Genomic DNA, 19,783 nt, shown 5'->3' on the forward strand with positions numbered 1-19,783 from the left:
TTATTATTGTTATTATTATTGTTATTATCATTTTTAAATACAAATTTTATTGCATATATTTTTCTTGCTTTTCATAACTGCAGGGCAGCTTGAGTGCTTACTGTTTGATTCAAGGTGAACCAAAACTAAGCTGTACACTGTACAGGTTTTAAAAAACAAACAAACAAACAAAAAAAACCCCCACCAAAAACATCACAGTTAAGACACGAAATTAAAAACTAGTCATTCAAAAAAAATTCTGCTAAAATATTTATAAAAATTAAATTACAATTAACACGCAGGTTGATGTTTTATAAATTTACAGTAGTTGGTGCATATGGATTCAGTTGAATTTGTATTGGATTTAAATGAATGACATTTAAAAACATATATTTTTCATTGTGTGTGTGACAGATTCCCAACTCTGCTTTAGTTTTTGGTATTTGATTGTAAAGAAAATAAGTCTGTCTAAATCTCCTTATGGGGGACCAAATCTCTCTCAATTTTTAAAGAAATCACTTTAGCTTTGAGATAATTTTTCTCCTCCGCAGATGTAGTTGTGATCTTATGATGGGTTAAGTGTTATACCCTCTACAAAATGCCTTGTTTAGATGAGTTGGTGAAATATTGATCAGCTGTCTTGTGATACAACATACATGCAGGAGGGTGTAATCATCGATAACCTTGCATCTGTCCATTACCAGCCATTTCATTTCATACAAATCCACTCTTCCAAGTTTGTTTTTCCATCTGACCAGATGCAGCTTCCTGCACCATCTTTTCAATGGCCTTATACCTTATGCAGATGATTCTGTATCTGTAAAGGCTAAATGACACGCACATTTTCAATTAACCGAAGCATGTCAGTAAATTCTCTGGCTCTTGGAGCAATTCTTATTTTCCAGGGTGACGAGCAGTGAAACTGAATTTGCATCCTTGACTTACAGTATCATAAGAATTATGGTGTTAAAAGTAGTAATGAATCATTTCTGTTTTGCCATCTGATGTGTGTCTTTGACGTAGTTGACGTTTGCATTTGTGAACGCACATGCAGGTGTGCGTATGCTGGACGGTGAGGTGACTGACATGGTGGAGGCACAGTCTCTCAGTCTGAATCCCCAGCACATCGACATCTACAGCGCCAGTTGGGGTCCGGAGGATGACGGCAAAACTGTCGATGGACCGGCCAAACTCGCCAAAGAAGCTTTTATGCGCGGAGTTACAGAGGTGTGTGTGTGTGTGTGTGTGTGTGTGTGTGTGTGTGTGTGTGTGTGTGTGTGTGTGTGTGTGTGTGTGTGTGTGTGTGTGTGTGTGTGTGTGTGTGTGTGTGTGTGTGTGTGTGTGTGTGTGTGTGTGTGTGTGTGTGTGTGTGTGTGTGTGTGTGTGTGTGTGTGTGTGTGTGAGATGCAGAAATTATTTACTGCCTGTGTGTCACTTCCTTTCAGCAGTCAGTAATTGAACTGTTCAAGCATGAGAGGACACAAGCGGGAAGAACAAAGCGTTTTTTGACCCTGACAATTATGAATAGAAAGCAATGTCCTCTGAAAGCCACCCAGGAAGAAAACTCCTAGAAAATGAAAAGCGGCAGCACTGGCAGGAATCAAATGTTTGTTTGTGTGTGTGTGTGTGTCACCCCCCCCTTTTTTTTTTTTTTTGCTAGTTGAAGGATACTTATTAAACTCTGAGTTCGTCTTTTATCTTTGCATCTTTTTCAGATAATCAGGTTGTGCTTTCTTTAAGTGTGAATTCAGTGCCCCCCCCCCCATTCCCAAGGTTGTTTTTAAGAATTCCAATTAAACAGTTAGCGGAGCTTTAAATTGCTTAATGACAAGCATTTATAATCAAAAGCTTCCAAACACATGCTTATCTATATGCACATACACGTAGAGGGGTTGTAGAAAAGTAATTTCAGAAACTTTTCTGCCAACATCTAATGCTGCGATCTGAATAATAAGCGACCAAGCATACTGTCATGTCATCAGCCCTGTTGTTGACTTGTCTTAATGCATGTGACACACTGGGTGTGTGTCAGAGATGTGAAATGAACAAGTTAACAGATTAGTAAGTATACAGATCACACCCCGACCTCTCACATCTGCTCACCATGAATAAACACATCCATCCCGCTAACACAGACTCTTGTTATGGAGCAGTAGGATTCAAAGCATGTGCCATAAAGCTTGATTGGAACTGCTGACACTGACTGCTAAGATAATTGCCACAGTGACAGCACTGTCAGATGGTGGTGTGGGTGGTGCATGGCTGGAATTGATCAATGCAGAGAGAGAGACGGTGCCACTCAATACAATAAAGCCGCTCTTAGATGAAAATTATTGCACTTCAAAGGCTGAGAGGTTGGATGATTTATTACAATGAGCTGTTGTCGTATACTGCCTTTCCATATTGAATTGCTGTCATGCGATATTTGGCTCTTTGTAATTTAGTGAGTGACCACCCAGGCCTGTACGTTGGGTTTTAATGGGACTCTTTTTGAAGTGAGCTCTGAAGTGAACTTGCCCCACTATAATTGGGCTTCCTATTAAAGAGTGAATGAGATTTTGTTCTTCTGTGGATACTGTTAGTCTTTGGCACACATGGATGAAAGGACATGTGGTTGTCTTTTATTTTCCTGTTTGTTTAAATCTATGTTGTGTGTTCTCCAGGGACGCGGTGGTTTAGGCTCCATCTTTGTGTGGGCTTCTGGTAATGGAGGACGGGAGAAGGACAGCTGCAACTGTGACGGCTACACCAACAGCATCTACACGCTGTCCATCAGCAGCTCCACACAGAACGGCAATGTCCCCTGGTACAGCGAGGCTTGCTCCTCCACCCTTGCGACCACCTACAGCTCGGGAAATCTAAATGAGAAGCAGATAGTGAGTCGACTCTTTCCAGATTTTGCCGCCTGCTGCAAAGGTTGCACAAAAAGTACTAACGCACACTGCAAAAATACAGCTCACTACCACCTAAAACATCTGGAACATTTTAACATCTGAGAAGCAGGAAGCCTGGAGAACTTAATAAATTGATGATTTTAATGGTTGGAGATGAATTTTAATCTCATTGTGATTAATTCTGAACATGGTACATTAAGCTTTTTCAGCATTTTCATTCTGTACCCTCAATGTGTGAATCACAGCTAGCTTCTTCATTCTTTGCTGCTTTTCTTTCCATTTCTTCACCAGTCATTCAGTTTTGGGCCATTAAAATGATTATGAATTGTGACTGGCTGAAACTCCATCTGGCAATCTGTTGCTGCTTAACACTCTAGTCACAAATGCTGTTTCCCTCTTTGTCTCTCACACGTGTGCACACACACACACACACACACACACACACACACACACACACACACACACACACACACACACACACACACTCTTTCTCTTGCATGCACCCTAGCTGGCAGACCAACTGGACGGGCAGATTATGACATCTCCGTGACGTGTGGCTGGTTCCTTAATGCTTCAGTGATGTACTCATTTAATAGTGCTGTCATTCATGAAGCCAGGAATAAAGAGCCGGAGTCGGTGGGAAGAGAGAGTGGGACCTCTGAGGTTATACAGGAATATCTTCACTTTTTTAATTTTTTAATCACATGTATTATATCTGTCTCTTTCAAATTAAAGTGAGTTATATGTGAACCTAAGGCTCCTGAATGCATAATGACCATTAAAGTCATTCTTCCAGTGCATTTATTATTCCCTCAGTCTGTTAAAAGATCAGTTTCTGTATGCTCTGCACTGGTCAGCAGATTTGTGATCCAAGCTGCTTTTGTTTCAGCTTCATTCAGTAGCACTGATTGACTTCACCTCCAGAATTATACAGTGGGTGACTTGGGGCCTTATCACCAGGCAGTGTTTTGTAACCTTTATCTTCCAGCAGATGGGTTTTTTCCTGAGGTCAAATACACCACATTTCTCTGTATTCATGTAGCTGCAGAAAATTCTCACCTGGGAGCTGCCCAGCACAACTACAGCAGACTGCTGGGGGGGTCATTGAAATGATCTCTGCTAGAGCAGTCCAGTAAAAACAAGACTTGTTCAAAAGAAGCCAAACATCAGCTTATATGGTTTCTCTGGTTTTATTTTTCCGCTTTACCCATTAGATGATTTCTCTCTCTCTCCCTAGCAAATACATGAGATAATAAGTGAAGAAGTGATGGAGGATAAAGGTTTTTACTCATTCGAGGGAGACAAATTCCAATTTATCGGGTTACAAGAGAGTGAAATATCTTGTGAATTTAAAAATGAAAATGCAGCTGAGATTTGAATACCTTCATTGTCAAATGATGTACTGAGCTATGTAGACTTATACGAAGAAAATGGACACTGAGGACGGAACATAGCTAATGCAATTTTCTAACTATATTTTCTTTCTAGCAGCGCCAAGTGAAATATGAGTTTGAGAACAAAATGGAAACGTGATAAAAAGGAGGAGGAATGCTGTGATACTTAAGTCTACTGTGTTCATCTTGCTTAGGTGACTACAGATCTCAAATCAAAATGCACGGACTCTCACACAGGCACCTCTGCCTCTGCTCCGCTGGCTGCTGGGATCATCGCTCTTGCCCTTGAGGCCAAGTAAGTGCTTATCGCCATCATTTTTCTGAGTCCGACTAGTCCTTGCTATTCTTTTCAGCTGTACAGCCTTATTCTAGCGTTTAATATCTGCTGGCTTTTGTTTTGGGGGAGGGAAAAAATGGCACAAGCTCGTTAGAGAGTGCAACAGTTTATTCTTTCCAAACTCAGATATTGAAGTTTTCAGAATGCCAGAGTAGTTTGTAGTAATGCTCCACTGTTATCTCTTTGTAATGTTTCCCAACAGCAAAGTCATTTTTTTTAAAAAATAAACCAAAAAAAATAAAAATGCAATTTTTCCAAAAAGTAAAATATTTATTGCTTTTTTTTTTTTTTTTTTTTTTTTGCATGTGTTGCACAAACTTTTCCAGGCCCAGTTTTTAAACTTTTTTTTTTTTTTTTAAATTCTTCTATTAAATTAAGCTTTTACTGCTGGTGCTGAATGTTTATGCATTAGTTCTGCGTGATTATCCCATTTTATGAATTACTTTTTAACCCCTCTGCCACAGATTTCAACTGTGCACTTACAAACAACACCATTTGGATGTGAGCGCTAATCATTCTTATCTAGTCACGCAGCACTAATGGAGAGACAAACACGGACGTCAGAAGAGCGCTGAAAACGAGTAATTAGTCTTGTGGCAAAACAGAGTGAGGTGATGGAAAAAGATTGCAATTAGGAATGAATTTGATGACAAAGTGAGTCAGCAAAGTTATCTAAAAAGCCTCATTTTCTCTAAATCCACAATAAGACTAAAAAGCCTGTACGCATTTAATCACAACAGAGGCCAGTTGTGGCTTCATGTAAGCCCTTTTTGCGTTTAGTAAATACCAACTTGCTTGCCTGCATGAAGATTAATGATGCTTTGGAAAATGTCTCGCAAAGGGCAGAAAAGGGCTTGAAATACGTCTCGACTTAAGATTTTATGCAAGCCAAGAAAGAATGTGACTGCTAAATCGCTGTATTCTGAATTCAATCAGCTGTCCATCAGCAGAGTATCGGATGATGTTTCAGTGGCTCAACTTGAATTTTAAGCCAAACTTACCACGTGTGTCGCTGTTTGTGTGCTGTCTGTCTCTTTTTGTGTGTGTCTGCGTGTGCTTGCACGTACACGTGTTCCAGTAAAAACCTGACCTGGAGGGACATGCAACATCTGGTTGTACAAACTTCTAAACCTGCCTACCTGCTCACCAATGACTGGAAAACCAATGGAGTCGGGCGCAAAGGTACAGCAGCTCCTTTCAAGTTTTCATCAACCCTCTGCAGTTTGCAGATGCCTGCGAGGCTCATTAATAGTGTGCATCACATAAACCAGACTTAACTGGACAGAGAGGTTGAAATGCACACCAGCTGGGAGAGCCAGGATGCTGGCTAACGTTTCCTCTTGCTTTCTGCAGTCAGCCACTCGTACGGATATGGTCTACTTGATGCCGGTGGTATCGTGTCCATGGCAAAAACGTGGACCAATGTCGGACCACAACGAAAATGCGTCATCACCATGGTCAGCGAGCCAAGGTTAGTACACCGGAGGCTCATTAATACCGCAGCTCGGTTTATCTCAGCATCCTGATGACAAGAAACCGTTAAGGTGATGCAAAGAGAGGCAACACACCGCAACAGACACACAAACACGTGTACATAAACACAACAGAAGCAAATTATAGATATGTTTGTGTTTAAGAACACAATTTCAGGAGATTCTCACAGTGCAAACAAATAGAATACACTGAGCACAAGCAGCCTGTGTGAGTTTGCTTAGGTTTTAATTAATATTGAGTCACAAAACAATGAAAACTGCAGTGTGTCCCAGCTCAGTTCATGCGTCTCCTGGAATCATTACCATTGTAGTCTGGCATACTTGCAGCACATTCTTGAATTTGCTCCTGTTGTATCTTCAGTGCAGTGATTTTTGATTAAATTGTGTTTTCTTAATTTGGTTGTTTTGTTTATTCACATGTGTTTTCATGAGACGCACTATGTTGGTCTCCCATGGCCACTGTGGTCTGCACACGTTACAGCTGTCAATTTTCTAAAAACAACTTATTTGTTTAAATTGCTTTGACTAAAACCCACACAGCCTAGTTATTAAACTAAGTCATATGTGTCTCTGGAGGAAATTATCTTATTGGATTAGAGCAAATTGATGCTTCACTGTTTTTGGAGCTTGACCCATATTATGGAACAAAAAAAACCCCAGCCCCAGTTATACTAATTACTAAATATTCTAATTATTTGTAATCATCTATGCAATTATGAAGGCTATTTTAATAGATAAAGTTTGAAGAGGTAAATGTTAAAAGCAAAGAAAGAGGGGTAGAGCAATAACAGCAGTGAATGCTATATTAAAAGAGAATGCACCAAATATCCATCAAAGACAGTTTGTTTATTTCTAGCTGCTTTGTTCTTTGACTTCAAACATTCGTTAAATACTATGATAAGAAGCCTAAATTTTTCAGAAGTGGTAAGTTAAAAGACTAAATGAAAACAGAAATCAACATTAAATTGGTAACTCATAACAAAACAAAGGTTTTGGAGATGTTTGTGACTTGAGACTGAGCTGTCAAGCTTTGGCGCAGCGACACATCGTGTCTTCATCATGCTGGCTCTGGGCGCCTGTTGAAATGCCTGTCATTTTGTGTGCGCAACTCAAACTTGAGACAAAACACTTAAAAGAAAGATAATAGTTTGTCAATTCATGTCTACCTCTCGCTGTTGAGACTATATATTTCTTCCCAGCCATTTTATTCCTCCTCTTGCTGGTGTCTCAGTCTAAATCCAGTCAGACATCGCCTCTTCATTATGCGCTGCCTGTCACTTCCCTTGCTGGCTTTGAGGTTCCTCTCTTTTACTGCAGCTATGAGACGCTCAGAGCAGATGGTTTGAGCGTCTGGGAACAGCAGTCAAGGCAGGTTATTCAATTTACATTTTAGGTGTTTAGCTGACGTATTTATCAAGACTGTCTTGTAATAAGTGAGCAGGCAGGGTTTCAGTATCTTTCTCACTGTCAGTTACTTTCACTCATTACCTCTGACAGAGTCATGACCGCATGCTTACTGAGCCCATATTATGCTCATTTACCGGCTTATAATTTTATTTTGTGTTCTGCTAGCATACATTTACATGCTTTTATATTCAGTAACACATCAGTTTCCTGACATGGTGTATATTACGCCAGAATATACTCAACAGACGCTCCATTTGAACCCTTCATCACCCGAGTATCAAACAGGCCGCTTGGACAGATTTTGTAATTTTGGCTGTAAAATTACAAAATAATTCTCATCTTTCAGAACCGATTTGAATTTTCTCTGTAGCCCAAAATGGTTGCGGAGTTACGGTAATGTGAGGCATACATAGTTAAATCTGGATCGGGCTGATTTTTCTGTCTGTGTCATGATGTACTGAATATCCCTGTGTCTTTGTCTGAAACTGTTTGAATTTTGTCCACAGTCTAAACTGTAACGGTGTCACAGTCATTTACAGAGGGCTTGGAAAAATGGATCTGTGGAGGTTTTTTTGTTTTGTCTTGTTTGGGGCCTTTTAAAAAAACAAACAAAAAAACAATCTAACTAAGCCTACATTGCTCTGATTGGTCAACTGGGTGAACAAATGGGACTGAGTGGTTATACCCATTAACTCCTGTCCTGTGAGTTTGTGATTTTAGGATTATAGCTAGTAAATATAAACCAGAGTTTAGCTGTATGAATTTGAACTGTAAGTAGACCTGGTTCAAGGAGAGACTCCCGGATCAAACAAAACATGTTTTAACATTTTTAGGAATAACCTGAGTTACTAGTTCACATATGTACTGTCAGGGAAACACTAGCTTAAAAAAAGCCAGCATAGTGAATATGATACCATGAAAACCTCGTCCTTGGTTCAATTTCTGATTGGACACTTAAACATTTCAACCTAGTTCATCAAGGCAAAGTTATAGCTCTGCAGTGCTCAAACACATTTTTGGGGACTTTTCTATCAAAATAATACTCCTCTGCCTTGTCCTGAGCTCCATAGATAGCACGACTAAGATATTTTAGAGTTGGAGTTACTTAAAAGACTTGACTGATGTAGATTCCTGAAGAACAACCAGCCAGTGGTTCAGAAGCAATGTTCTGTCTTTGGGAGGGCTGTATAACTATGCAGACCTTTTACATGCACAAAAAAGTTGGAACGCACTTGAAGGGAAGTAATTTTATGATGATTTTATGATTACATTATTAAGTCCAACAATACTGCACAATTATTATATTTAAAGACCAAAGTGAATTATTATAACCATAATTACAGTAACATTAGGCCATTTACTTTTGTAGCCGTGAGATGGGGAATTAGGTTTTGAGTGACATGAGCAGACAGAAAAGCTCCTGTATGCCTGACTGAATGAGGCAGGCTTTGTTACAAATGTGTGTCAATGTGCTGTAAGAACACTGAATGTGCCCAATGTGTGCCCATTTCCTTCACACGAAAGTTGATGCAAATTACTACCAGGTCTGCAAAATCTTTTACAAATAAAAACTGTATGGCATCAGTTAAAAGCTCTCACATAGTTTTTAAAAAGTGATTTATGATTTGGAAACATCCCTTTTTGTTTTCCCAAGATTCTGCCAAACGCATGGGAATGCTTCAAGTTTGGCTTACACATGTGGTGTTTGTTCAAAAGCTTTATGCACAATGAATTGACATGAACATGTCTGTGCTGGAGGGATAGTTTTGATTATGCACAACATGTTGATTGGTTGATTTTTAGGTCTTTTTGCATAACCCACTTTACACACTTAAAAAGACAGCCAAATAAATTGTAAACAAAATGTTTCCAAAGGTGGTTTAATGCTACAAACAGACTTGGGATAAGTGGTTGAAAACATGGCATGGCCAGATAATTGCAACCATGTGCAATAAATGTGCAGTCTCAATGCCTTTTGGATTGTTGCTTAGATCACGTCTTTGACCACTCAGTCAGTTGCCATCTTTAAAGCAATCTTGGTGCATCAAAACGGTGATAAAGCTGCAATAATACTGTGTCGGTCTTCTATCAGTTAGCAGTTGAATAGAGACAAATTGGAACTTGCATGCAGTCTGTTTGTGATTTGCTGTGATAAATTAGTGAGATTGAAAATCTGCTTTAGTCTGCGTACACAGAAATGCACATTAACTACTTGCATTCAGAGTCCAGCCATAACCTTATAGGCTTGAAATAGAACCAACCGTACTTTTCATAGCAATATACCCAGAATACAAGCAGCTGACGACCAGATGAGTTGAGTTCCCTGTTCCAAGGAGAGCGCTCTAGGACGGGTTGTGCTCATTGGTGCTCTCTGAGTCAGATTCATTGACTGACTGTGATGAATTTAATTTGCATTTGCATTTATAAATTAGACTGCAAATATTTGCAGACTTTTGCCAGCCTGTCTGAAAGTGATTGCAGTTGGTCCGAGCTATACTGCGATTGCATGCAGGCTGCGCAACCAGCAGTCTGTCTGTATGGCTTCCCCATATTTTGATTTTTTTTTTTTTTTTTTTTTTTTCTTCCCCCTAGTCACAAGAACAATATTATCCTATTTTTACTTTAGTGTGGCTGAGCTATATAAGGAGAGGAAATAAAAATGACCTGAAATCAGCTGGCATGTTGAAGAAAAACCATCGTGCAAAAAAGTAAGGATTTATGTAACAGTTGTTGTGACAAATTGGAATCTGACTGCATGAAGTAAGAAAAAAATGATTTTTATTTTACTAGCTCTTGATAAAAAGGGAAAGGGAGAGTAAGGTGTAGCTTCTCATTTACTTGTTGGGCAGATTGATGGTTAGGTTTGCAGCTTCCTCTTCTTTTTAAAAAAATATTATTTGTTTTTGTCCAAGTGTGCTTGTAAAACCAGATTCTGTGTTTCCAGCACTGCCACAAATTTAGCTGCTTCTAGACCCTAAATCACAGTCGCTTGTGCTGCAGTGGTCAACTGCCGATGATAAATCAACCTCAACAGCTCTCTGTATAAATTTCCATTTCTCTAAGATTTTCTGTCCCCACCTCAGGAAACCATGAAATACGTTTTGCAAGCATGCTTAAATGCTGCGTGGCTGTCAATTTGCATTATAATATTATCATGGGCAGTCACTGTATGACTCATTGGCATCTGAATAGTGCAGAAAATTAACCTTTTACATGACTTTTCCCATGTGAGGCTGCTTTAAAGGTCAAAGGTGTTTACTGTATGCAGCCCTTTCAGTGCATCCTGAAAAATGTGACTCAGCCTAAACCTGAAGGGACTCCGTCTGGATTCAGTCTGGCAGTTTACTGATCGTCTTGTCTATAATTTGGGCACATCTGTGCCACTAAAACCCTGCACCTTCCTCCTCCTCTGAATTGTTGTGGATGCGTATAATCTCCTAAGCGGATTTGGGGGGGGGAAGAAAAAAAGAGGTGTGTTTACTTCCACAGAGGATAGGGGTGCTACAGGTCGAGACACTAATCCTGTTCAAGGCTTGAAACGAATCACCATTTGTTGGCTTTCAGTGTCCAAGAGCAAAATGTTGTCCACTTAGTAATAAGCCACTAATAATTCCACTGACACACAATCCGTAAGTAATGTCCATCACTGACTTAATCTGTCGGTTAACAGGAACATTGGCAGCCATTTATATATTAACAAGAGTGTGGACGGCTGCATGGGGACAGACAGTCATGTGACCTCATTAGAGCACGTCCAGGCCCGGCTCACTCTGTCCTACAACCGGAGGGGAAACCTGGCAATCCACCTCATTAGTCCTGCTGGCACACGCTCCACACTGCTCCACCCCAGGTAAAAAACGCACAACTACACAAACATGGTGATCTTCAGTGCATGCTGGTAATCACAAAATACTTCCTTACGCTCCCGCTTGCTTTCCTGCAGGCCTCATGACTACTCATCAGAGGGGTTTAATGACTGGGCTTTCATGACCACCCACTCTTGGGATGAGGACCCTACTGGGGCGTGGACGCTTGAAATTGAGAATGTGGCTGGTGCCAGTGACTATGGTAAAGCAGTTTTGTTATTACATAAATATAATATACACCAGTTACCCACATTGTTACAACCACCTGCTAAATAATAGCTCTCCTTGTGCCATCCAACTGCTCAGACTCATCAGGGCACGGGCAGGCCACTTCTTCCTGTTGTGTCTGGCTTCACAGTGACGGTCCTGTAGGTTGCAGTTTAGTCCCATCGTGAACTGATTTTATTCCTTCTAAATTTTAAAATTGCTTAATTAAAACTGAGGTCCAAGATTGTTGCTGTTCATTTTCCAAGTTTTTCAATTTTTTCAGTAGGGCATATTGTCGTCCTCCCCCTCACATGCTGTTGGGGATGGTGCTCTAAAGGTTGGGTAAACTTGGTATGCAGCAATCATGGGTGTGTGATATGTGCCAAAGTAACATCCAGGAGAACATTATATTGTATCAAGATAATTGCTTCCCCTGGTTTAAATGTTACGACTGATCATTGTGCAATGATTGATCGCTTCCAGGCTTTATCTAATTTAGTATCAGTTTATCTTCCCTCTTTATCTGGAAAATGCTGATCAAAGATCTTCAGAGTCCACATTGAATGTTTTCAACAGTCTTAAACCTAAACGAGGTCACCACTAGGTCACCAGGATGATCCTGAATGACATTACTTGAGTGTTATTTAATGTAACCTTTAATCTGTTGGGCCTACAGTTCAGCTCAAGGGTTGGAGGGTCAGTGCCAAGAGATTAGAGATCAAGTGGCTTCTGTGTCCAAAGTGTTGTTGCTATTTTTATACTAGTTGACTGTATGGCTGTGCAGCCTTTTTCCTTATTGCAGGAAGGATGACAAATTCTTCAGTGTTTATGTTTGGCTGTGGATCATCACACAACCATCCAGTCAAAGCAGGTCCACCCACAGCACCATGTTCAGCCAAAATACTTTAGAAAAAAACATCTAGATTCAAGTCTCATGCCTCCCTCCTCAGTAAGGAGTGATTTACTAAAGTGGAACCTCTCATGAGGCCCCACACTTCAATGATTTTTGAGAGATGTGCTCTTTACAACTTGTTAGGCACAGAGTGAAATCATGCTGTCTTTAAATTTGCAGCCCATATCAAGGAGTCATTTTCTGTCACTTTATGCAGAAAATCCAAGAGTCTAATAGGAGATGAGGATACATTTACAAAAACCACCCAAGGGAGTGCTGGAGCCTTGCTGGGCTTGACAGGCCTACTTCCCCCCAAGTTAATTTTAGTTTTCATCTGTCTCTCCGCCCAGGCACTCTGACCCAGTTCATCCTGGTGTTGTATGGCACCGGTTCAACAACTTCCAGCTCCTCTGAAAAGTCTCAGCCTGGCAATGACAGCTGCAAGACGTTGGATCTGAGGCAGATATGTATCGGTAAGACTGTTGTCTCTGCTTTGCTCCTCACAGGTCCTTTCAGCCACAGTAGAGGAGAAGTGTAGTGTTATGTTAAGGTGCTATACTTGAAGTAGCCCGTTCATGACATATTGGTAAATGGTAAATGGCCTGTATTTGTATAGCACTTTTACTAGTCCCCCCTAGGGACCCCAAAGCGCTTTACACACCCAGTCATCCACCCATTCACACACACATTCACACACTGGTGGAGGCAAGCTACAGTTGTAGCCACAGATGCCCTGGGGCTGACTGACAGAAGCGAGGCTGCCATATCGCGCCATCGGCCCTTCTGGCCAACACCAGTAGGCGGTAGGTGAAGTGTCTTGCCCAAGGACACAACTGTCCTGGGGCTCGAACCAGCAACCTTCCGATTACAAGGCGAACTCCCAACTCTTGAGCCACGATTGCCCCATATTATCTCGGCTGCATCCATTTGCTTTTTGTCTGTATTTCTATGCAAACTTGTCTATGCACAACTCCGTTGTGTAGCCTTATTATTTGCATAAAATTTAATATAAGAGCTGGTTTCTGCTTAGACTTAAATTTACTTCACGTCTCTTTTCAATAATCTCATTTAAAATAAAGGTACTCCTACTGCTGTGTTCTGCCAAGTCCAACTAGTGCTATAGGCAAGGTCTAAACATACCACTGAGCACCAAGGCAGTGTGAAGTACGTTTCCTGAAACAGTGCCAGTCTGACCCCTACAGGCTGTCAGCAGTACTTGCATGCTTATAAACAGGGTGAGCGAGATGTAGTTATAATGTATGTGATTATCATGTGTTATCATCCATGTGTCATATGGCACTGGGTGTGCTATGTCTCAGGGCTCAAAAGTATAATTCTGTTTTTGAACAAGCTGACAAGATGCAGCAGGAAGCGAAGATTTCCTCCTTCTGTTGGCTCTCCTGTTTTCAGCTCTATTACCCCCACCGCTGTCTGTTAATTGTCACTACAGGCGATGGTCTGCATCTGGACTTGGTGCATATGGAAATGTGTCTTCTTGTTTAAGCACGCTCCACTCAGCATAGAAAAAGATTTAGTAAGTGAAAGCGGCTCTAGTAAAAGTGTAAGAGCACAACAAAAAAATTGCCGTGAAACAGAGAGGGCAGGCACAGCATGAAATGCCTTGTTAAATGTGCTCTCTGTGCTTTCACAGGGCACGAATCCTGGTTCTGTTTTTTGGTTGTGTGACTCATATGAAGAGCTGAAAGGTGCAGAGGTTCATTTCTATTTCTCTCTGTGTTACAGAGTGCAATGCAGGCTACTACCTCTTTCAGCAGGGCTGTGTGAAAGAATGTCCAGCAGGCTTCTCGGTGGGCTCCCAGCCTCTCAACTACACAGTGGGAAACTTTATGGAACCAGCTTCCGTCCCAGCCTGCCTGCCCTGCCCACGGCCCTGCCTGACCTGCAGTAGCCTCAGCCCTAGGTCCTGTCTGTCCTGCCCCCCGCACAGCTCTCTGGACCCCAACTCTGGCACCTGCCTGCATCTCAACCAGTACATGCGCGAGTCCCCTGATAGCTTCATGGTGGGGCCGGGGAACCAGAGATCGCAACTAGAGCCCGGCTCCCGGCTCCCCATAACCATCGCCGTGCTCAGCTGCATGGGCATCATCGCCACCTTCGCCGGCATCTTCCTGATGCTGCAGCTGCGCTCCGGCGCGCTCATTAAGCTGCCTTCTCTGGAGGCCGGCGGTGGTCTCGGGGGCACCTTCAGTCTCGGCGGAAATAGGTTGGTGTCGTACCGTGGCATCCCAACAGTGTGGGGGGATGACGTGGTAAATACAGACTCGGAAAACGAAGAGTTTGACGTCCAAAATGAGAGGACTGCCTTTATCAAAACACAAAGTGCTCTTTAATGCCTCCTCCACGTCCCTCCTTCTCTCCTGCTTTTAAAATCCTCACACCACCATTTGTCTGATAATTCAGGGCTGTGGTAACTGTCTCCTCTCACAGTCTTTTTCTGGTTTAATCTCCAATTCATTTTCTTTTTCTGTCTTATCGGATTCTCATCTGAGTTCTGTTTCGGGATCTGGTCGCTCCGCTGTGCTGTGGGAGACCTGATGGGAAGCTGCTGTCTCTCAGAGCTCGGGATGGCCTGAGCTTTGCTCTGTTCACACTTGGGCGCTTTTCTATTAAACTGGCTCTCTCCCTCCCCTTGCCCTCAATCACTAACAGTGTCTGTCTGTGCAGAGTCCATTTTCCCTTCCAGCTCCAGCTCCTTTTTGTTACAGTAAACAAATGATTATTATTTGCTTTCTTCCTCTTTTTTTTTTTTTCCTCCCACTGTGTCCTTTAGTCTCAGTGCAGTAGCCAGATGAGATTGAGTGTATGTGTGTGTCTGTGCATGTACGCGTGTGCATCTCTAAATGATTGTGTGAATGTGAGCGTGTAAATCTAATGAACAGTGAACAGTGCAGAGAAGCTTAAGCGGGTCCTGTCATATTTAGTGCTTTAACTAAAACGTGATGGCCAAAAATTGTATTATGAACCATGAAATCCAATTTGGAAATATTTATTCTCTCTGAAGTGTCGTTTAATGACCTCGCTGTCTATAATCGGTTGACAAATACAATGCTCTCTAGTAATTTACATTTTTAAAGCGCATTTTCAAGATCAAACAAATCTAAAGCGTAGCAGTTGATGAGAAAATATCCAGACTTCAATGGTTTATAATCCATCAGCAGTCAGACGTACAAAGCAGACCTTTCAGGATATGCCATCTCTGCAGTGTCTCTCTCTATGACAGGACAATTGCAGTATCTACTGAAGATACAATTCTTATTTCATGCAGTCACTTTTAAGCCAGTACAGTTATTGTTCCTGTTGTGTGAAAAGGTTTCTCCCAGCTCTGAAAGAACAAACTGTGAGTCATTCAGTGAGCAAAGCCTCCTTCAGCCTTTTGGGATTCCAGCTGAACTTATTCCTGTTTTGGAAGCTATAAATTCTCCTGTGCTCGTAACCTCCCCCAACCATTACATGGAAGGGTATCAAAACAAAAAAGAAAAAAAGGAAATTATAAGAAAACAACACACACACACACACACACACACACACACACACACACACACACACACACACACACACACACACACACACACACACACACACACACACACACACACACACAGGCTATTCAATCAACCCTGAGGCATAATCCCTGCCAGGGATATTTAATTTCTGTGTCTGAAGTGCTTACATCCTGGGGCTGTGGGAGAAGATGCAGGGCTGCTTAGAGAACCCAAAACAATGTGTGACTTGAGCGCAAAAGCTTCTCAAAGCAGCTGGAAGGTGTTGACTTACTTGTGACTGATTTCTTGACAGAGCTGTAACAATATACCGGCTCTCCTCTCATCACATCAGCACTACAAACACACCGCATATCTTAACGAGTGAAAGTTGCTTTGCGTGTGCGTGTGGGAGAGTGTGAGTGACTGTTAGTTTATTGCATATGAGGTTCAGGAATGTTTATCTGCCCTCTGAAGTGAAGATTTCCTTCCTCCATCCTTCCAGTCTCCGCTTTCTTCTTCAAATTTCAGATATTGTTTAAAAATCCTGCAGCGAGACTCCACGTCTCATCAGCGTCTCTGCGCTTACCCTCCAGTCTTCATCTAATCTGAATTTCAGATCATGTCTTTAGTGTACTTGCCAATTAATTATATTCTGAATAATACTGCAGCAAACTGTTTATTCTGAGAGATTTTATTCATTCCTTTAGGGAAAATTGCTTTAAGGTTTTTTTTCTCTTCTTCTTCCCCCTCCTCCTTCTGCTTTTCTTCTTCTTTCCCTCCCTGGCTGGTCATCATCTGAAATTTGCATCTCATTATTTAATCCAGTGTAGCCATTTTGATTCCAGTGATCTTTTTTTGTTATGTTGAAATTATGATTTTCAAAATCAGTGGAGCTTGCTGAGAGAGGTTGTCATGGTGATGACATGCATTGGCGACTGCAGCTGCTCGTCCTTTTATCTACCTCTCATATCATTCAGCAAGGTTTCGTACGCCGTTTTGAGGAGCTGATAAATGATCATAGAGGTCAGATTATATGTAGGTTAGATATGAAATCGCTTCTGGGAAATGATAATTTTAAAAAAAAAATTGTTTTTTTTTTTGTTTTTTTTTGTAGGAGGGTAGGTTTGTATGTCACATTTGTTTTAGAGGAGAAACAAGTAATTGCAATTCAGAAACTGTAAAGCTGCTGTGTAAATTTTACTCCCCTGGAACTCCTATCTGTCCTAAAAATTTATTGCCTTTAGGATCAGCATTCATGTGCAGACACACCTGGGTGTTAAAGCCTCTTACTCAAAGAGGCTGGGTAGGAGAATTGCTCTTACATCTTGTTGGCCAGCATTTAAGTGCTAAATCACTTAAATCGCCCCCAGTGCTAAAACACTGGGGGCGTTTGTTTTCTTCATCTTTATCCAGGTATCTCCTCCTGGGGTTTGAGACCTTATTTTATTCTTTGTAAGTTTCTGTCACCGACAATCAATTCCTTTGTTTGTTTGTTTTCTTTTGGGGCAGGAGGGGGGCAAGGTGCAGAAGCACACAAACAAATGGATTTTAACTTTTATTTTAACCGCCTCACTAGAAAGGCCTCCACAGAAAATGTTCACTGTATGCAGATCATTTAAATTGCAGATTTAGAAATCAACTGCTTATTTGGAAAAGAGAAATTCTCCAAAGGCAAAAAGAATAAAGATTTTGATTACCAATACCTGCCAAAAATCCTCTTCAAAAGAATGGAGGAAGATTGGTATGTATGCTCATACAGCGCTCAGGCAAGAAGCGTAATTCATCTCGAATGGCTGGTGCAGGTGTAACACATTTGGCTTACTGTGGCCGCTTCTGGATCAGAAGCCAAACTGAAAATGAGGATTTGGAGAAAATGCCCTCAAAAGGAACAAAGCTAATGTGGCAGGCTTGTTCTGCAGGGGTCTGTGGGTTGTACATTAGTGCCTACTGCCATTTAGGCTTTGATTAGTTCCACTTTGAGGAGGGTGCTAATTTAAAAATGTAATAACTCCAGCTTCAGACTTGAGCCACCAAATCTTATTGACTTCCCAGCATGCTGCGAAGTGTGTAAACAACAGATAATGGGCTAATGCAGAAACAAAATTGCTTCCATAAACCGTTTTTCTTAAACTCTGGATGCATCGTTTGAAGAAGTATAACATGGGACTTTAACCAATGCGTTCCAATTACTGTGGGCTAATTGATTCCTGGTCTAGTCAAGATTATGCACTGTGCATTTTCCTTTGGACTTGTATTGCTTCCAAGAAGAGTGGTTTTGTTTTTTGTTTTCTTCTCAAAAATCCAACACTGCGGGGTGTTCAGACAGGTTTTTGTGGCCCCTCAAGTGCGCACACGAAATGATTTATTCATCTTGGCTTGATGTTGTATTCACTGCAGCTTGAAAACTTAAAAATAATTTAAAAAAAAGTAAAAATAAAAAATACTTTAATCAGATGATCTCAGAGCGCTGCGCAATCGGGTGTTAAACTTGGGAAATCCATGAATGCAGGCAGAATTAAGTAGCTTCTGCTTCCGAAGCGCCGGAGCTGCAGAAAACCATCAGCAGCCAGCTGATTCTTTTAACAGTGAGAATGCGATAGAAGCCCCACACACTAAAATAAGACGAGTGCCAGAAAGCAGCTCGTAGCTAAAAAGCCCTTCCACTTTACAGGCAGCACCAACGTGTGGCGCTCTTAAATATAGAAAGAAAAAAAGCACTGCATGTTGCAAAACATCAGCCCTGGTTATAAAGAGAAGACCCCCTCATTGCTGCCATGAAGGTTCGTCTTTACATCGCTGATCATGTGGAGCTCGACGTTGCTCCCGTCCTGCGTCAGGATGTAGTCTAAAGTGAGATTAATATCAAGTCGGATGAAGTTAATAGGAGCAATATCTTTGGCATAACCAAAGACAATCATTTTAATGCTGTCTGTTTAGTATGAATATGTGTTGCTTTCAGGTTGTCACAGTCCATCGACCCTTCGCTTGTGTTCAGAGTGTTTTTATTGAAACCATTCAGCCACCTCTGCCTTTTTTTTGTTTTTGTTGTCGTTTTTGACGATCTGCGGCGACACCTTGTATGTTCAGCAGCTGCGGAGGGAGGAGGTAGAATGTATCCCATCGCCATTAACTTAAGGGCTGAATCAGACCTGAGTGCGTCCGTGTGTGCTCACGCTTGTTAAAGTAGAAAAGAAACACTTTGTGATGGAGGAGCGGTCAGTGGAGCAGCCTCAGTCCACTCTGTTGACCTCCTCCCGCCTCTCCGTGAGGTTCCTGACCTGTGGCTGCACACAGTACCTTACAGATACGTGTGACCTATGGTAATGTACAAGAATGAATATCCTACATGGGACATAACTCTAAAATAAGGCCTATTTTTGTACTATATGAAAGGTGCAGTGTAATTTTCTTGTAATTTAAGGATTTTTTTGCTGTTGTTTTCTCCTTTTTATTTAATTGATGTCAATTATAGATTCTACTAAAAATAAAGATCTATGCAAATTTGAATGTGTTTTTTCTTTTACTTAAATGTCTCTTAAATGATTGAAACTTGATTCTGTTGTTGGTTAATGAATGCGAGAAGCACAGAGGTGGTAGACAGTTTAACGGTACATAAAATAGTTTCAAGAAAAGATCCTACATTAATGTATTTTTAAATGCAAGTACTGAAGTATGAGCATTACATGTGGTTAAATATCGGGGGTAAAAGCATCCTGCAGAAACTTTCATGCTATTTTAGCATCATGGATTTATTAGATTGATAATAATGAGCTTGTAACAAGATCTAAATGCCAGGTGTGATAACAAAGTT

The 19,783-nt window shown here is 41.2% G+C and overlaps 1 protein-coding gene across 3 annotated transcripts in view; it reads left to right on the top strand.

The window, feature by feature from the left end:
* Positions 1–19,479, top strand: part of furina (furin (paired basic amino acid cleaving enzyme) a) — an 82,811-nt gene extending 63,332 nt beyond the window's left edge. For all 3 annotated transcript variants that reach the window (XM_031759510.2, XM_031759511.2, XM_031759512.2), the window contains exons 8-16: positions 1,034–1,206; positions 2,643–2,855; positions 4,462–4,562; positions 5,683–5,786; positions 5,958–6,075; positions 11,175–11,354; positions 11,448–11,572; positions 12,820–12,942; positions 14,213–19,479. In XM_031759510.2, the coding sequence (XP_031615370.1) occupies positions 1,034–1,206; positions 2,643–2,855; positions 4,462–4,562; positions 5,683–5,786; positions 5,958–6,075; positions 11,175–11,354; positions 11,448–11,572; positions 12,820–12,942; positions 14,213–14,820 (1,745 nt within the window). In that variant the 3' untranslated portion in view covers positions 14,821–19,479. The remainder of the gene's footprint in view (positions 1–1,033; positions 1,207–2,642; positions 2,856–4,461; positions 4,563–5,682; positions 5,787–5,957; positions 6,076–11,174; positions 11,355–11,447; positions 11,573–12,819; positions 12,943–14,212) is intronic.
* Positions 19,480–19,783: the final 304 nt, after the last annotated feature.

This window comes from Oreochromis aureus, linkage group 1 (genome assembly GCF_013358895.1).
Source record: "Oreochromis aureus strain Israel breed Guangdong linkage group 1, ZZ_aureus, whole genome shotgun sequence".
Lineage (NCBI taxonomy): Eukaryota > Metazoa > Chordata > Actinopteri > Cichliformes > Cichlidae > Oreochromis > Oreochromis aureus.